At 50.8% G+C, this 18,072-nt stretch overlaps 1 protein-coding gene across 7 annotated transcripts in view; it reads left to right on the forward strand.

The window, feature by feature from the left end:
- BCAR3 (BCAR3 adaptor protein, NSP family member) overlaps positions 1-18,072 on the forward strand; it is a 136,421-nt gene that overhangs the window by 100,895 nt on the left and 17,454 nt on the right. For 4 of the 7 annotated variants that reach the window (XM_058716516.1, XM_058716515.1, XM_058716520.1 and 1 more), the window contains 5 exons: positions 3,609-3,737; positions 6,251-6,693; positions 10,419-10,522; positions 11,615-12,267; positions 17,240-17,355. In XM_058716516.1, the coding sequence (XP_058572499.1) occupies positions 3,609-3,737; positions 6,251-6,693; positions 10,419-10,522; positions 11,615-12,267; positions 17,240-17,355 (1,445 nt within the window). Of the gene's footprint in view, positions 1-3,608; positions 3,738-6,250; positions 6,694-9,323; positions 9,600-10,418; positions 10,523-11,614; positions 12,268-17,239; positions 17,360-18,072 lie in introns of those variants that run through there. The other 3 variants (XM_058716519.1, XM_058716521.1, XM_058716522.1) reach the window with 3 other exon arrangements.

Here is an 18,072-nt window from a genome sequence, read left to right on the forward strand (position 1 = left end):
GTGAGCAGGAACTTATCTCTTTTGGACTTTCCTCAGAATGTAATCTAAGGTAGGCCAGGAGGATCCTTGGGTCACTAGTGGAATCAGTCAGAACTTCAAAGGGGTGGCCACACCGATGGGGTAAAACCATTGCCAAGGGCAGAGGTACTCCTGTGTTACCCTAAATTGCTAGAGTTTATTTTGTGGCCCCCAAGACCCAGAAACTTAACTGAAATGGCTGCATTTCGGGGCAGAACCTCATCTTTCCTCCAGATGGCAGCAGTTAAGTGGAAGGGTACACTGTTGGTACACGTTCTGGTTGTTTGGGGCAAATTGACAGAATTCTGCCAAATGTCCCACTCCCATGGTGGGTGACCTTTCCTGTGAAGCACGAATGTCATTCTTTTTTCTTTCTTTTTTTTTAAAGCTTATTTATTTTTGAGAAAGAGAGTGCTCATGAGCCAGGGAGGAGCAGAGAGAGAGGGAGGGAGAATCCCAAGCAGGCTCTGAGCTGTCAGTGCACAGCCCGATGCGGGGCTCCATCTCACAAACTATGAGATCATGACCTGAACTGAAACCAAGAGTCAGACGCTCAACCAACTAAGCCACCCAGGCGCCCTGAAGAATACCATTCTTGGTCCCCAAGGAGCATAAATATCAGTCATGGTGTTCTCAAATATACAAATGGATACATTTTGCCAGATTTTCCTACATGGTCACCTCTCACCAACCATGAGTATAACAGTACTCCTATATAGTGGCACAATCATAGCTGGTAAGGGCAAGTCTCATAAAATATAGGTCCTTAGGAAAAATAATAAAATTTGCAGTAATCTGTGTGACTAAAAAGAGTTGTGAAATTTCTAGAAGGCATTCACCACCCCCCCCCCGCAAATAATCATGAGGATGGGCATATGGGGGTGACTTTTGAATTGCCTTGTTCAGCTAGCCGTTTGAGACATGGTGCCCACAGCATCTGCTGAGGCAGAAGCTCCCAGAAGCCAACCTGGCTCTTTGTAATGTAGTAGAAACAGCTGTCACTGGCTTGAGATGAAGACCCCTTGAGATTTTTTGCTAGCTCTGGATCTGTCTCCCTCCATCCCTCCCTCTCCTACCCTCCTTATCTCCCACCCTCTCCCCACCCCGAAACCATGAATCCAGTCAATTGTGTAAACTCCTAACTTTTCACAAATTATGCAAGAGCTTAAGGGCATAGTGTTTGAAGTCTGGTGTTCCGTCTCCAGGGAGGGTCAGTCTTACTGGCCTCCTTTCCTCTCCTCCCTCAGTACTTGCCTGTAATGCCCTGTCATGCCCCATCTCCACAGTCCACAGCAGGGGGAAGAACCACAACCGTGGTTTTCCTCTAAGGAATTAGAGTAGAAGTAACAAGATAGCAGAGTTTATATTTTTGGTAACAAATGTAAAGCAGGATTATCTCAAAATCTGGAGCGAAGGATTTGTTTATAAAATGCTAAGAAATCTTGCTGTTTATGAACGATGCTAAGGGGAGAGGGGGTAACGGGAAGTGGCCTGGGTATTGGACATCAGGAAGGAAGGAGGATGTAAAGAGAAATATGGGAACAGCTTATTGGATCTGGGTGAGTGCAGTTTCAGCGGAGGGTGACACAGAGGGTATGGCTACTGGTGACCACGTTTTCAGAGCTCAGGCCAAGAAGAAGTGGGCCCAGGCACAGCACAAGGATTTAGGCTAGGTGTAAAAAGACTGTCAGGGGGGCTCAAGAGAGGCTAGGGTCACAGTATCGGTTAGGATTTTAGTTCAGCTACCAGTGACAGGAGCAACCAAACTAACAGGCTTAAACGAGACAGAAGATCACAAGGAAGACCTGGGGGTGGGCAATCTGGGACTGTTGTGTTGACCCCACTGGGGCTTCTGCTCCCCCATTGGAAGGACGTGGCTCCCTCCTCAGGTCCCAGACGGTGCTGCCTTTCCAGTTTAGAAGTCCCACTAAGCGGCATTGTACCTTCCCTTGGTCAGAATGTGGTCATGTGGCCACGTGCCTACATTAAGAGAGGGAAGTTGAGGAATGACATCCTTTAGTTGTGTGGCCACATGCTCAGCTGATAGGGAGCTTCAAATAATTTGAAGAGGAAAAGCTCCATAACTAGGAAAAGGCCTAGACAGGCCTCACCTTGGGGTATTTGCTCATTCGGTGAACGTGGAGTGCCTAATATGTTCAGTCATTGCTGGAGGGCAGTAGGGAAGAAGGCAGATGGGTTTCTGCTCTCATGAAACTTGAAATCTACTGGGAAGCAAGACAGACAATAAACTACCAGTAAACGTGGCCTGGTTGACAATCTGCATTCTGTACTCAAGTCTTTCCAGTGAGCTGTCTTCACATGTACCCGTACATAATTAATGATCGATGGCAAACATCACTGCTAATGCCTGCGGGCATCTAGGTCAGCCAGCGTTGGCATCTCTTTGATGCAGGTGTCTGCGCTGTGAGAAGGAGAGTGGGAGAAGGAAACAATTAGTAAACCAGAGCCCCACTTTGAGAGTGGCCCTGCATCCTGCAGCCAGGGCCGTCCTAGGCCAACGTGCCCACAGAGACTTGAGGATAAGAATCCGGGTGTAAAATCCCAAGTCTGTTTCCTTTTTCTTGGGTGGAGAAGGATTTGGGCCTCTTCCTTTGCTAAGGTGCAGAGCAGCGTGATGAAGATAATCGGGTGATCCTTTTGAGGCCAAGCTGGGGAACTTGGGAGAACATAAGGGACATGGTTTTCCTGCTCCCATGACCTTCAGTCAGTGATCCCTGAGCCGGGTTTTGCTGGGCACTGGGCAGGTGTCCAAGTTCAGTTCACGTGTTGAAAGTAGGCGTGGACTCTAAATTAGACCTGGAGGCAGTGTTGCCCACCCAGACTTCCTGCCCTGGCCACTGCGCAGTGACCTAGATCAGTGATGCTCAAACTATCCGAGGCGAGGGACCAGTTTTTTTTAGGTTTCAATTTCCAGCCTGTCATAAAAATGAAATATTAGAAAAATGAAATGAAAAAGACACACAACAACCCAAAGTCAGACTTCCGTTATTAGATTTGAGAGACATAAAATTCTTCTGTCCGATTGCTCTAAAAGTTTCTAAAGGCTGACTCAGTTCCTGAATTGAAGTTTGCCAGTAGCAAAGAATTCAGGGCCGCCCCTCTCAGCCTGGGGACTGCGCTTTGGGCAGCAGTGTCCTGCGGGCTCAGAGCTGTGAGCCAGTTGAGGACTGCTGTCCTTCCCAGCTCCGTGGGAGGATGGTTCCCAAGCACAACGAGGAAGCTCTCAGAGCTCGTTTGTGCCTCCTTCCCCGCACATGTCTCTCTGGTGCCCAATGTCCAGCTCCCCTTGTCTTTGCTACCTGAGCCGACTGATAAAAGGAACATCTTGGCCCCCTCTCCCATCAAAGTCCCGGTGTGTAGGTGAAAATTTCGCTACATTCTTGCAGCTGGAGAAGTGAAAGGTCACAGCTAATTGTAATCATTATCCAGGCTCCCCTACCTGAACAGGGCTTTTGGCATATCCTGGGTTGGTTAGCCAAGCGGCCAAGTGCGGGCGGGAGGGCCTCTCCAGCCGGCTGGCCTGGCCGACCTGGGCAGGGTGGGAGGTCACCACTGCCCCTGTGTTGCAGTTCTCCAAGGAGAGGCACGTCATGGACAGGACCCCTGAGAGGCTGAAGAAGGAGCTGGAGGAGGAGCTGCTGCTGAGCGGCGAAGACCTGCGCAGCCACGCCTGGTACCATGGACGCATCCCCCGCCAGGTACCCGCTCTCTTCCTGCCAGGGCGCGCCCTGCCGTCCTCAAACACCAGCACGCTGAGAACCCTTCCGACTTACCCTCCAACGCCATGTCAGAGTCGGCCCCAGTTTAGCCAAACAGATAGAACACCCTAGCCCACAGAAACCGAACTTGGGCCTGTCTCCCAGGAGATCGCCGGGAAGAACTGAGGTCAGGAACCCACAGTACATCTCCACCTGCCCGGGAAGGGGATGGAGGAAAGGCAGGTGTTCCTGTGGTCCACAGACCCGGAGCGGGCAGGAGGCAGTGGCGGCAGGGTGATGACCCCGAGAGGTGAGGGGCCGGCCTGTGGTTCAGATAATTGAACTCATGGCCGGCTGCCGGCTGCCTCATACCCTTTGAACCTGCTTCTCTTTTAAGACAGTAGTTTAATTTCAGGTGAAGACAGAGTATCATCAGGGCAAGTGGCACAGAGCAGCAGGGCCACCAGTACCCTAGTAGGGCCAGCAACTATTTACCCTCCAGCCCTCCCCTACCTGGACCCCTGTCCTGGAGATGGCAGGTAGAGGAATTATACCAGTGACCACAGCGTCCTGGCCTAGGATGTTCTCTGTGTGACTATCATTTGGGTGATAGCTATGAATAATGTGGGTTTTTTGCTAAACAGTTTAGAAATTGAAAAAATAGAAGTCCAGAATTAAGGTGTAGAATTTCTCTTGGGTTTTTATTGGAAGCTGATCTGGCCAGTCATTTACCCAGGACAACATGACAGGAAAGGGGCGGTGGGGGAAGAGGGGGGTGGTGTGTGGAGGGCATCACATGGTGATAATTTTTTTTCATGTAGCAGATGCCTCAGCACTATCAAAGAAATAATCCTTATTCTAACTTTTTGTTTTTAGTTTAAAATTGATTGTAGAAAATTCAGGGAGTAAAATGAAGAAAATTAAAAACTCTCACCCATAATTCTCCAACCTGGAGGTAACCACTGTGAACATTTTGATATAAAGCCTCCTACGAGGCTTTGCAAGTGTGAGATCATACTGCATATACTTTTGCAGCCCACTGTCTTCATTTAATGACATATCCTGGGAGTTTTCTGCTGTTATAAAATCGTTATAAAACCATTCTACACTGTATGTGTGTCCATCGTATGGTGCTCTGCTATTTAGTGGGCACCCTCACCAACACCCTGTAAGATAACGACTATGTTTATCACTGTAATTATTTCCTCAGTCCCCATTCCAAGAAGTGCAATTTCTGTGTGAAAACGAATTTTTAAGGCCAAGATGGAATTTTAAAGTAACCATGGTAGCATGCTAGTCTAACTGTTCCAATGTTGGGATATCCTGGAAAAAATGTCAAAGTTTATAAAACTGATGACCGTCACCACCGTCCTTCTCTTTTTTGTGATCACAAAATTTGTTTACCACTTACAGTGAGTGTAAATTTTCAGTCATACATCATTTCAGGTTGTATAACTGAACACTGTGACAATAAGGTAGCTGTAGCTGACACTCTGCTCCTTTAAATCTCATAGCTACTGTGTAGGTGATACTATCCCTGTCCCACAGGTGATGTAACTGAGCCACAAAGAGATTATGTACCTGGTTCAAAGTCACTCAGTAGAGCCAGAATGCACAGCCAGGCAGTCTGGCCACAGGAACGACCATCTCAACACAGTAGAGATTTTCCTTTGGCAATACAGTAGAGATCAGCATCCTCATAGCTAATAACATTTGAGCACCTACTGTGTTCTCGGCACTGTATTAGTGCTTTGCATATATTGTGTATGCAAATGTATAATCCTCCCTATAACTTTGTGAGGTGAGACACTGACCTGACTTTGCTACAGGCTCTCCAGCGAGTGCTGTGCCCAGAACCACACTCAGGTCTCTGATTCCACAGCGCCTGGCCTCCACCAACGTGTGGACCTCTCCTCCCCATCCACCAGGCTCCTAGATGCCGACCAAACTCCCTCCTCCCCTTGCTGGGGGTGGGGAGGGATCAGACTCCCTAGACATGAATTTTCTGCTTTGTTTTATTCTGTCACTTTACTTGCTTCGGGTCTGCCTAAATGTCATCTTCTCATGACACCCTCCTGACCACCCTGTTGCAACGAACGGCCCTCATCCCTTCCCAGGCACTTCTTATCTCCCTCCCTTCCCGATTGACTTTTTCCTTAACTTTACAACATCGGACATACCATACCTGCTGCTTGTTTATCTTCACCAAAGTAGCAACTCTCCACTAGAGACAGGAGCTCCGTGACAGTGGAGACTCTACTCTGCTTCACTCACTGCTGTAAGCCCTGTGCCTACAATAGTACCTGGCACACAGTAGGTGGGCAGCACGTAGTTCTTAAGTGAATGAATGGGTCTTCTAAGAATTTGACGTTGGAAAAATAACGAGCCAACTGAGCAAGAAGAGACACAATACCGTGGTCCGCCGCTGGCCCAAAGAAGTGGAGAGCGGTGCAGCTCTTAGAAGGAATGAATGTGCGCTTGCCTTTTCTACCCCTCACCATTTTGTCCCAAAGGTGTCAGAAAACCTCGTGCAGCGAGATGGCGACTTCCTGGTTCGTGACTCTCTGTCCAGCCCCGGAAACTTTGTCCTGACCTGTCAGTGGAAGAACCTCGCTCAGCACTTCAAGATCCACCGGACGGTCCTGCGGCTCAGTGAGGCCTACAGCCGCGTGCAGTACCAGTTTGAGACGGAGAGCTTCGACTCCATCCCTGGCCTGGTGCGCTGCTACGTGGGCAACCGCCGGCCGATCTCCCAGCAGAGTGGAGCCATCATCTTCCAGCCCATCAACAGGACGGTGCCCCTGCGGTGCCTGGAGGAGCGCTACGGCACCTCCCCAGGCCGGGCCCGGGAGGGCAGCCTGGCCGAGGGCAGGTCCGAAGTGGGCAAGAGGCTGAGCCTCACCATGGGCGGCCTCCAGGCCCGGGAGCAGAGCTCGACCAGGGGAAACCTCCTCAGGTGGGTCACGGCCTCATGGGGGTGGTGCTGGGACCTCGAGGGACACTCTGGACGCACCTGGGCTTAGTCAGCCAGATGAGGAGCTCCCGCGGGAAGGGAAGAACAATAAAGGATGTTACTAAGAATGCCAAATGTAATTGGAAAAGCTGTCATGGGGCAGTGCGTGATTAGTTCCCAACTGACTTGGAGCCAAAATTAAATGAGGCAGTTGCTGAGGAAGAGGGGGAGGGTTGGCCAGGAGAGATTTGGAAAGGAAGGAGGATTCTGGCTGGTCTGAAGGCTAGGGAAAGTTCGGATAGACGCTGCGAAGGGGAGGGCAGTCCAGGTGGGGGCTCAGCAGGAGCATGCGTGTAGCGATAGGAAAGGACAAGAGTTCCTTGGGGTAGGCAGATCGGTGGGGCTCAAGCAAAGGGCCGCGTAAGGGGCTAGTAGGGGCCAGCTCAGGGAGGTGACCACAGCCCAATCACAGAGGCCTGAGAACCAGGCTAAGAGGTTTGAGGGAGCCTCAAAGACTCGACATGGTGAACAGGGTGTCCCGAGAATAGAACAGGGCAGTGATGTGCCAGAGAGGCAGGAGAGAGTTTGGAGCAGGAAGACCAGTTAGTGAGCCATGGAGGGTCAGGCTGTGCAGGGGAAGTAGAGGGAGAGCCTAGGACCTCGGCTTCCTGGGACTCTGGTATGTGTGTTGGAGAATGGCAAGTTGGAGACCACAGGAGGGCCCAGAGAAGGGGTGGACCGCGGAGGAAAAACCAGTTGCCGCATCTGAGATACGACCATAGGCTTGTTGAGTGCCAAGTGTCCAACAACATTTTGGGGGTTTGCGGGGAGAGCTCAGTCTGAAGGTGGATGAGAAAAGACCTGAGAGAGCTGGAGACATCGAGAGTCTGGGGGCTGTGGCCCGAACCTGGGCACAGGGGGAGAGAAGAGTCCAGAGAACTGGATGCCCAGCTGGGGCCCCCTGCCCTCCAATGCCAGTGGCACGTGCTGACAGAGGACCTGTTTCTCATGGAGCTGGGTGCTCGTGCCTGCTGTCTGACTGCTCCAGAGAAGGAGAGCAGGGAAAAGGCAGGCCCAGTAGGGTGAAGTCTAGCCCCAGCCGCTTGGTTACCCAGCTTCCCTTCTCCAGCTGCCTGGCATCTAAACTTACACACTTAAACCCACATGTTTTATTCCACTCATTGGTTTTCTTTCTGGACAGGAGGAAATGTCATAAACTGTAATTTGCAGACTGCAGAAATTCAGAAGCTTGGCTTCTTCTTCAGAACTGAGTAATACATACCAGGTCGTGTGCTCCTAGGAAGCTCTGGTAGATGTTAGTCAGTGTCTGGCTGTGGACCCTGCCTGCCTGGGCACAAATGCCTGGGCACAAATACTGATCAAGCTATGTAACTTCTCCGGGCCTCGCTTTCCCTACCTGGAATGATGGGGCTTGTGAGGGTTAAATGATTTCAGACTTGCAAAGTGCTTAGAATGATGCCGATACATAGAGAGTGCTACCTAGGGGGTGCCTGGGTGGCTCAGTTGGTTGAGTGTCAGGTCAGCTCAGGTCACGATCTCACGGTTTGTGAGCCCCACATCTGGCTCCGTGCTGCCAGCGCAGAGCCTGCTTCAGATCCTCTGTCCCCCCGCCCCCCGGCCCCTCCCTGCTCACCCTCTCTCAAAATTAAACATTAAAGAGAAATAAGTGCCACGTAGGTGTTAGTAATCATAATAAATATGATTTTCTGGAGGGCAGTGGAATGTGGGACTCTGTTTGCAGGGAGGGAGGCAAGAAGTGACATAGAGAAATTCTTCTTAGTAATAAGAATGGACTTGAGATCCCTTAAAATATTAAAGGGGCACCTTTTGCTCCGTTTCTTTTGTGATTGTGAGGGTTGGCTGCTCAACTAACAAACAGAGAGTTAATGTCATGAACAGAGCCAGGGAGTTTTTGGCAAGGCACGGAACCCCTGCCCAATGTGGTGCTGGGGAAGAAGGCCTGCCTCCTGGTCTACCCTCAGTGACTGCATTTAAAGTATTAATTAATTAATTAGTTTAAATTTATTATTATTATTATTACTTTTTTTTTTTCCCTGAGAGACAGCAAGCATGGGAGAGGGGCAGAGCGCGAGAGAGAATCTCAAGCAGGCTCCCCACTCAAGCTCGGAGCCTGGGGCTGGATCCCACAACCCTGGGATTGTGACCTGAGCCAAAATCAAGACTGAGAGGCCCAACCAACTGAGCCACCCAGGTGCCCCAAAATACAAATTTATTTCTTAAGATAAATGAAAGAAAGACTGAGAAGGTCTCTTAGTCAATGAGGCAGGTCTAACAGAGCCACTTTTCTGTCTTCCTTGTTTTTAAGTTTGCTTATTTGGGGGAGAGAGAGAGAGAGAGGAAGAGAGAGAATCCCAAACAGGCTCCACACTCCGCACAGAGTCCAACACTGGGCGGAGATCAAGACCTGAGTGGATATCAAGAATAGGACGCCTACCTAAGCCACTTTTCAGGCGCCCCCAGAGCCACTTTTCCAATTGCCCATTGAAAGCAGAGCTCCCTAAGCCCTGTCACTTCTTGCAGCAGAAGCGTCCACGGGTGGGGGTGGGGTGGGTTCAATAAGGAAGCACCCTGCACGGGGCCCTCCCTTGCCCGCCCGCACCGCACCTTCCCTGACGTCAGGCCTGCTGGTTGGCTGGCTGGCAGTGTGCGAGCTCAGCCAGGTTGGGAGCGTCCCAGGTGGGCGTTCTGGGCCAGTGGAGTCTGGCTGCTCTGAAGATCACTGCATAAATACCGTCCGGCTGAAGCCACTGCCTTTTGGAATTTGCCCTCTGACCAGCCTTATCTCTGAGGGGTTGCTGGAATTTCTCTGTTGCTGGGAGTTTGGGGGGTTTTGGGTTTGTTTGCTTTTTCCTTTGGTGCTTGCAAAGGTAGGAAAGAACATTGCGATTTCTGTAACATAAGCTTGTGGGAGGGCCGATGAAAGTTCATTACAACTTGGCTGGTGTAGTGCAGTCTCTCCTAGCAAAGGAGAGATTCTGCTTTTTTGGTGCTAGAGAAATTCCCAGTCTGACTAGGCAAGGGAGCAGAGGAGTGCTAGCAAATTGTGTGGAAAGTGACAGTCGCCTTTTCCCCGCGTGGCTGTGCTTGGTGCCTCCCAGCGCCAGCTTGGTGTGCAGGCTCGGCCCTTCCCCAGGTCAGCATAAGGTCGGCCGCGGGGCCCTGGTCTCATCCTGGAAGCCAGGATGAGAGTGACAGTACTCCAGGGTGATCCGGTGGGTTATCTGGGGGACATGGGGATCTGCGCTGACATGCAGACAGCCCCACAGCTCCCTTCCCGACGCCACGAGGGATGGTGGAAAATGCATTTTAGTTGAACAAGTCACTCCTCCTGGGTCTGTAAGTAATTTTAAGCTCTGTTAAAAGTACACATTCCAGTTCATCAGTTTTTCCTGAGACTATCGTGAAATCTTGACCCTGCTCTACTCCACCAGATGGAAGGGCTCCGAGGCAGCAGCCCGGGAACTAACCGGATTGGCCCTGAGGACATGGGGATGGAGCCCAGGGCACAATCCTGTGTTAACCGCCCCCGGCAGTCATTTCCCCTCCAACAGACATTCCTTTACTGTTAGGATGTGCTGTACCATTCGCCTTCTAAGCAGTCATTTCTCTTAAAAACTTTCCATGACGCTGCCTGAAGGTTTTATGATTTAATGACACGTCTCTGTTCCACTGATCTTTTGCTTCAGAAATAAGGAGAAGAGCGGTAGCCAGCCAGCCTGCCTGGATCACATGCAGGACAGAAGAGCCTTATCCCTCAAAGCCCACCAGTCGGAAAGTTACCTGCCAATTGGTAGGTCTTTGGGAATTTTCTGGGAGGAGGGTGACAGTGTTAGCCTGATCTCCTTCAGGCTGTTTCCCTGCTCCATCCAGTCACCTGATTTGGGGACAACACAAGGCTCTGTGCCTCTAGGCTGGAGGGTAAGGGATTTGTAGAACTATATCCAGATGCGGATCACCGAGCTGGACACTTCGTGTGTGCTAGCTCTTAAGCCTCATAACAACCCTTCAAGGCAGGAATGCTTATCCTCTTTAATTGCCGAGGAAACTGAGGCATAGCGGTAAAGTAACTTATCCAGAGTTATCCATCTGGCAAGTGGTTAAGCCAGCATTTGAACCCAAGTTTTCTGACCCACGCCCATCCGATGATAGCCTTCATAACAAATGAGCTTGCTGTCTCAGTGCCCTCCCTGGGCAGAGACAGGATCTCTGGGGCTGGGTCAGTGCTGGGGTTCCTGGAGGAGCAGCCATCCAGACAGACCCCTTCTCCTCTCCGTTCTTTCTCAGCCAGAGGAGCGAGGAGGTGTGGGATATGGGGAAACCTCATAAGCAACTATATTGGTAGACCATGGATTATTGTTCACTATTTTCGTAACTGACCTTCCTTGGGACCACAAGGTGATTTTCCTAATGCCCCTTGGTGAACCACTTCTATGTGGGTTATCTCAGCATCTTGTCCTACCTTCCTGAGGTGTCTTCAGCTCTCTCTTGAAGCTGGCTAGATCCCACTGGCTGTGAGAGTGACTCAGGCCCTTATGCTATGTGACTAAAGACTTCTGTTTCTGAGGGCGAGACTAGATTACTCACTGCCCTCCAGCTCCACGTATTGTCCTGTTCTGACTGTACTAACCTTCTCTGACCATAAAATGACACTGCAGCCCAGCTGTTCGTAGAATCCCCTCAGAAGCAGGGTGTGGCCCGCTGGCCCTTGAGATGCTTTAGATTGCCCTAGATTGGGAGCGGGACAGTCATACTGAGTTGTCTTTGGGAAGTAAAAAATTGAAACCCGAAGGCATGCATTGAGGGCTGGGGAGTTGTCACTCTAGTTTTGTTTTGTGTTCTCTGTACAGCTGAGCTTTTCCTGACCCTCTCTTACCTTTCACAGGCTGTAAGTTGCCCCCTCAATCCCCAGGCGTGGACACAAGCCCCTGCCCAAACTCACCCGTTTTCAGGACGGGCAGTGAGCCCACCCTGAGCCCGGCGGTGGTTCGGAGGGTCTCCTCGGACGCGAGGGCAGGGGAGGCTCTAAGGGGCTCAGACAGCCAGCTGTGCCCCAAACCACCCCCCAAGCCCTGCAAGGCACCTGTCCTCAAGGCTCCCCCGTCTCCATCTACCTGGCTCAACTCTGAGGCCAACTACTGTGAACTGAACCCAGGCTTTGCTGCAGGCTGTGACAGGGGAACAAGGCCTCCCCTCTGTGCCCAGGACAGCTACGTGGAGCTGCTAACGGCCAAGCAGAATGGGGCGCCAGGGCCCCGGAACTCTGGCATCAACTACTTGACCCTTGATGATGATGTTGGGGCTGGGCCTTGGGAGGCATCGGCCACCCAGAAGGACCAGGGGCAGGAGGACGAGGTACAGTTTGTGCCGCCCCGACTGGAGACTGCCTCCTCATTCAGACCCAATGACTTCGAGTCAAAGCTCCTTCCTCCCGAGAACAAGCCCCTGGAAACAGCAATGCTGAAGCGGGCAAAAGAACTGTTCACCAACAATGACCCCAAGGTCATCGCCCAGCACATGCTGAGCATGGACTGCGTGGTAAGTGCCCAGACAGGGTGGGTGTTGTTCTGGCTTCTGAAAATTTGGAAGGGGGACATCAGGTTGGGCCTCACTCCACCTTACCCTTTAAGTGCTTGCTCATAGAAAAAGTCTGAAGATATAACCTGGGTGGGGATTTATTTAAAGGGTGGGAAGCACAGGCTTGGGATGACCTTTGCCCAGGCAGGAAGCTTGTAAAAATCACCTTGGGCAGAGGGATGGCAGGCTCCTGCCACGGGCCATGCCTCCCCCACTGGCTATAGAGTTCTCCCAGCTGGTGTTGATTTTGGAATTCTCCCCTGGCCTCAGCTCCATCAGAACTGGGAAAGTCAAGTTCAAGGAGAGTGGACTACAGATGAAAATGTACTTTCTGGAGTAGCAGAGCCTAGGTTATTTTTATTCTATTATACATTATATATGTATACACGTATACGTATACACACACACACAGTGTATATATTTCTTCTATTGTTACTAAAGTGGGCTGTAGAATAAACATTTTTAATTTTACCTTGACTTTTTCACAAGTAATATTTGCTCAATTTAGAAAAGTTATACAGATTAAAAGAAAAAAACTAAAATCACACAAAGTCTAGTTTCCTGATGATCACCACTGTTAACATTTACTCTGCAAACAGATATGTGTACATAATTTCAGGCATGTGTGTTTGTTTTCCACAGAAATGGCATAGGCCTAAACATATGATTTGATTGGATTTTAGTTTTTTTCTAAATATACTATTTTAAACCCTGAGTCTTTGATTGAACATATATCATGACTGTATTTTCAGGTAACTGAATATGTGTTTACATAATCAGTTTTGATAGGAGGCATATCTTTTAGATATGGGTGGCTTTTGTTCATAGGTGACCCCACAGCAAAGTTATCCTTCAGAGGGATGTTTCTAGAAAACAGTTGTCTCAGTCCAGGGTGGGCTCAGCCTGTCCCCCAGTATAGAGACAAATCCATGCATTGGAACAACAGGTGAGGCTGTAGTGAGATTTAAAGCCCTTATTTGTGTGTAGCTCAGTGAAGGCAATTAGCTTCAAAGTTCAGGGCCTGTTTAGGAGCTGAGTTTTCCTAAATACATTTCCTGGGTCATGAATCATGACAGGAAATCTGGACTCTGAGCACTCCCCTAGGGAGTCCCCACTTGATGGAGCTCACAAGGCGGGTAGGACGCCTCCCAAAACAGCCTACAGGAATTTAAGGAGGTACTAGCTGTTCTGGGCTAAACAAACCCCTTCCTGAAAGTAGGACTGAGCCAGGCCTGAGAGGTGGTCTCTCCGTGTGTTTGTGTGTGTGTGTGTGTGTGTGTGTGTGTGTGTGTGTGTGTGTGTGTGTTGCGAGAGCATGAGGGGCCCTGGGGAAAAGATCAAGGAAAGACAAAGTGCTGAAGAACAAGGGTTTGTTCATGTGGTTGGCTGGGTGTCCTTGGGCAGTGCTCACAGGTCATATTAAATCCTTACCTCACTTTAAAGTGAGCTAAACCCGTTTGGGCAGTAAGGGGATTTAAGATTCCTGTTCTAGTTACTTGACCCCGCCCTGGTACTCCAACAGGCCAGGAGTCTGGTACGCACCTGCCTGAGTTCTCCACTGAGGAAGCTCCTTGTGGAGAAATGGATCAGCCTAATTCCCAGGAGGGAATGAATCCTTGCCTGTGACCTCAGACAGGGCTTGGAGGATCTAGGAAAGTCTAGGAGGAGGTGAGATGCCTGACCGCCCTTTGGCAAGAGGGTCTAGAACATTCCTACCACCTCGGCAGCCATGAATCTAGAGCTCAAGTGTGTTCTCAGCTGAAGGAACATGAAGCCTGCCCTTTTTCCGGTTCGGTTTCTTTCTTTGCAGTTTGTCCTCCTGGTTGGGCACCCCCCTCCCCCTCTACCTTCAGGCACCCTTAGAACAAGGGCTGGATGGAGCCCCCTGGCGCAGTGAGGCGGAGACCCAGAGCAGGAGTCCGCTTCACTGTGTCCACCTTCATTTTCCAAGGACAGCACTGTTGATAGTGTTCCTCCCTCCCTCCTGAGTCCACTGCCATTTCCTTATTCTCCTCCTGGAACCACTGACTTTCAGGGCTTTGCCAACAAAGCAGGCACAGTCAGCATCTCTGAGGGAAATAGAATGAGAGCTGTTGTTACCCACTCCAAATGTAATGGCCACTCGGAAGCTGAGAACAGGCACTGGGCAGCATTTGGGGCCCGCGTGCTGGTTCCTACCCCAGGCTGATCCCCAGAAAGACCATCATGACAATGGATGGTCCTAAGTGTCTCAAGGCTGCCTGTCCAGCCTCTTCCTGGGGCTGTGGGTTGGGTGTCCACTGAGCCCCTCTCACACTGCGAATGGGCACCGCCCTGGCCTGTACCCAGAGTGCAGCCTGTCTTCACCCACTTGTTGCAATATCTAGAAGTGTGTTACAGTTGGCCTCTGGGGATGAACTGCCTGAGTCTAATTCGGGTTCTCTACTTTCTCCACTATAAGAGAAAGAGAATACCCAGGTGGTTGTGAGGACTAAGTGAAATAACTTATGTAAAGCCTCCACACACCATGCCTCGCCCAGAATGCGGCTATTAGCGTTAGGTATTCAGCCTTGATGGAGCATGTACTGTGGGCCAGGCCAGCCACGGTGGGGGATGTGGGGAAGGACAGTGATGCAGGAATTCAGATCACAGCCCAGGTGGGAAATGCTCTGCAGGGGAAGGTACGGGAGCTGTGGGGCCTCTGAGGCAGGGTCTTGAACACGGGGGAAAGTTAGGGGAACGGGGGAGGGGATGTCTGAGATGAGTTTTCAAGGCTGAATAGGAATTTGCCAGCTGAGGAATGTGAAAAGCATCTTCTGGGTGGGAAACGACATACATGTATGGAGATTTGGGCGTCAAGGGTTCAGTTTACAGAGGATTCACTGTGTGGGCAGTGAAGGTGGTGATGGGTGGGGGAGGGGAGGGGAGGGACTAGCAGGTCTTTACTTGGATGTTTTTAAGTCTCTACTTCTGAGCCAGTGCCAGGTTATTGCCTCCTTTAAAGCACTTTGCAGCTCAGTGAGGGAGACAGGCCCTTAAGTGCATAGTCCAGATCAGAGTCCTGTGCTGAGGGCAGCAGAAATAGTGGGCAGAGCCAGGAGATCTCATTAGAGTTTAGAAAGTCCCTTGACAGCTGGGAAGGGCCAGAATTCCCCCTGGGTCACTGCAGCAGCTCCCAAAGACAGGATGAGGAGCAGGCAGAATTTGGAGGCCCTGCAGATAGGACAGCTAAGGTCAGAAGAGCAGAGGGAGGTGGGAATGCACCACGGTGGAGCACCAATGTTGCTTGCCGGGTCCATTGCATAGTAAATGTTCTAGCAGTGTCCATCCCTCCTCTGTATCCATGAGCTGCACGGCTCTGGGCATTTCCCCAGGGGACCTAATCCCAGCCCTGCCATGTGAGCTCAGGATCCCCTTGTCCCATAGGTCAGCCTTGGGGCAAGCGGGCCTTGGCATATCCTGGCAAACCCCCAGGAAAGGGACCAGGGGATTGCGTGTTTACACTGAAAGAAAACAGACTTGGAGGCTTCTCTCTCAGAGCAGGGATCACTCTGGTTACTAGTGCTTCCAGAACAAAACTGAATCAATGATAAACCTTTCAATCTCATTACATAGTGTGTGCGTGAGTTAGAGGATGCCCACCACCCAGAAGCTGGGTTTGGAGCCTCTGATGGGGCAGCTGTCTAAACAAGCAAGCAAAGTGTACGTGACCTTAAGTGGCTGCGGTATGCATCTGGGCTGCCTTGCCATCGTCAAGGTGTAAATCCCTTTCCAGAGATCAAGCCAAAATTCCCTCCTCTACATGCCAGTGACTCACAGCTTGTATTTTCAAATAGCTTTTTGAGGTTTTAAAGTCATTTGATCCTTTGTAAAGTCCTTTAGAAAGGTGAACTTAGCAGCTGTGTTAGGGAAGGGGAAACTGAGGCCCAGAGAGCATAGTAGGAATTCTGCATCCTGTTTCCCAGTCTGCCACTGGATAGCTAATTCCCACAGGTTCATTTCCTCAGGGCTGACAGTGGTTGCTTTGCTCAACCACAGAAGTGAAGGGTCGGGGTTAATAATATCAGCCAAACTTCAGATATTTTTTGTGGACCATTATGAAGATATCTGGCCTGTTCGGTTGCCTCGGATTGTTAGGGTCCAGGACAACTGCAGCAGATGGAGGAGAAGAATCGTTCCGTGGCTGCCACGTGGCCGCTGTGTGTCCAGGGTTGGTTAGACCCACTGTATCTGGTAGTCACACTATTAGGGAAGCGTCATTAGCCTGGTGTTAGACATGCAGTGACTCGGTTGTAACATTTCGAGGCAGCATGTAGTAACTATAAATGGCCGACTAATACCTGGTGCCAGTAAACCGTGATTGCACGCTGGAACTAAGATGGGGAGAGCTGTCTGGGACACACAAAGAAGGCCTCTCGGGGAGAAGTGGGTGTGCTTCAGACCTCAGGTTTCAAATCGCTGTACATGCCTCTAATAGTTTCCAGACGTATGGTGCATTTACTGAGCCCAGGAGAGGCGTAATTAAGGGTAATAGCAGCCAGCCCTGCTGTTAAGTGAGAACATGAACGGTGGAGCCCGCAGCAGCAGAGCGGGGTGCTTGGCCACAGTCAGCCTTGTCACCGCGGGGGCTCATCGCTCTGTGCGCAGGCGGCGCTGCTGTTGGCCGCGGGATCCAGCCTGTGTTAGACAAAAGCTGGCAGAACTACACCATTCTCCGGCCGGGCAGAAACACCAAAATGTGCGGATTCTGCAGACCAATTTAGGTGCTTTCCTCCAGGTTTTAGACTCCGGTCGTGTATGAGAATCCTCCAACTCGCATCCGGAAACTGTATTTGGGGATGCTGCTGCTCAAAAAGAAATGTAACAAGTGCATCCATCCTGTCCCAGTTCAGTGTGTTTCTTTTCACGCGCTGCCTTTGTGTCCGTGGTGCGTTTCAACTTGTGTTCTTGACAGGTCGCTAGGATACTTGAAGTCTCCGAAGAGATGAGGAAGAACATGGGTGTGAGCTCAGGGCTGGAACTCATTACCTTGCCGTATGGCCACCAGCTGCGCCTGGACATAATTGAAAGGTGAGCAGTGCCATCCTTGCGTTTCCGGCCCATCAGAGCAGAGAGGGGCACACCACTGACCCGCCCCGGCGCCTCTCCCTTCTCCCGGAAGCCTGAGCCAGGGAATTCCTGGAGAAGCACAAAGAGAAAGCGCAGAGGAAGTCGGGGGAACAAAGAATGCGTTCCTGTCCTTTCCCCAGGAGGGAGTGGAGGACAGAACAGATGATTGGCCCTTGCCAGCGGAAGTCACCCAGCCACCAGCCCCGGGCGGTGGCAGGCAGACTGACTCCACATCTAGCCACCTCACTGAGCTGAGGCTCCTCTGTCTCTTCTGAGTTTAAGATCACTTTAGGACCAAGTGGGAGTTTGTGGGAAAGGCTGGGAAGCACAGAGTCTGAACAGTGTCTTCTTTGAGGGATGGACAGGGGATGGTGGCGCTCGGGGGGCCCCCAACCTCGGAAGCATCACTCCCCTCTCTCACAAGTTCCCCAAATACCCGGGCCCTGGCTGTCCTTTAAAGCCCACCCGTGTGAACACTGGATGTTTAGAAATTAAAAAGACAGAAGGTAGCAAGGCATGTTATAAAGAGAAGCACTTAAACCTTAAACACAAGTGTAAAACAATTGCTTAAAGAGCATGGAAAGTCATTTGATTAAATTAAGCAAGGATTAGGAAACTTTAAAGAGAGAGGAAGTGCCAGACCAGATTCCTGTATCACCACAGAAGTTGGACTTGTTG

Source organism: Neofelis nebulosa, chromosome 2 (assembly GCF_028018385.1).
Source record: "Neofelis nebulosa isolate mNeoNeb1 chromosome 2, mNeoNeb1.pri, whole genome shotgun sequence".
In the NCBI taxonomy this organism is placed as follows: Eukaryota; Metazoa; Chordata; class Mammalia; order Carnivora; family Felidae; genus Neofelis; species Neofelis nebulosa.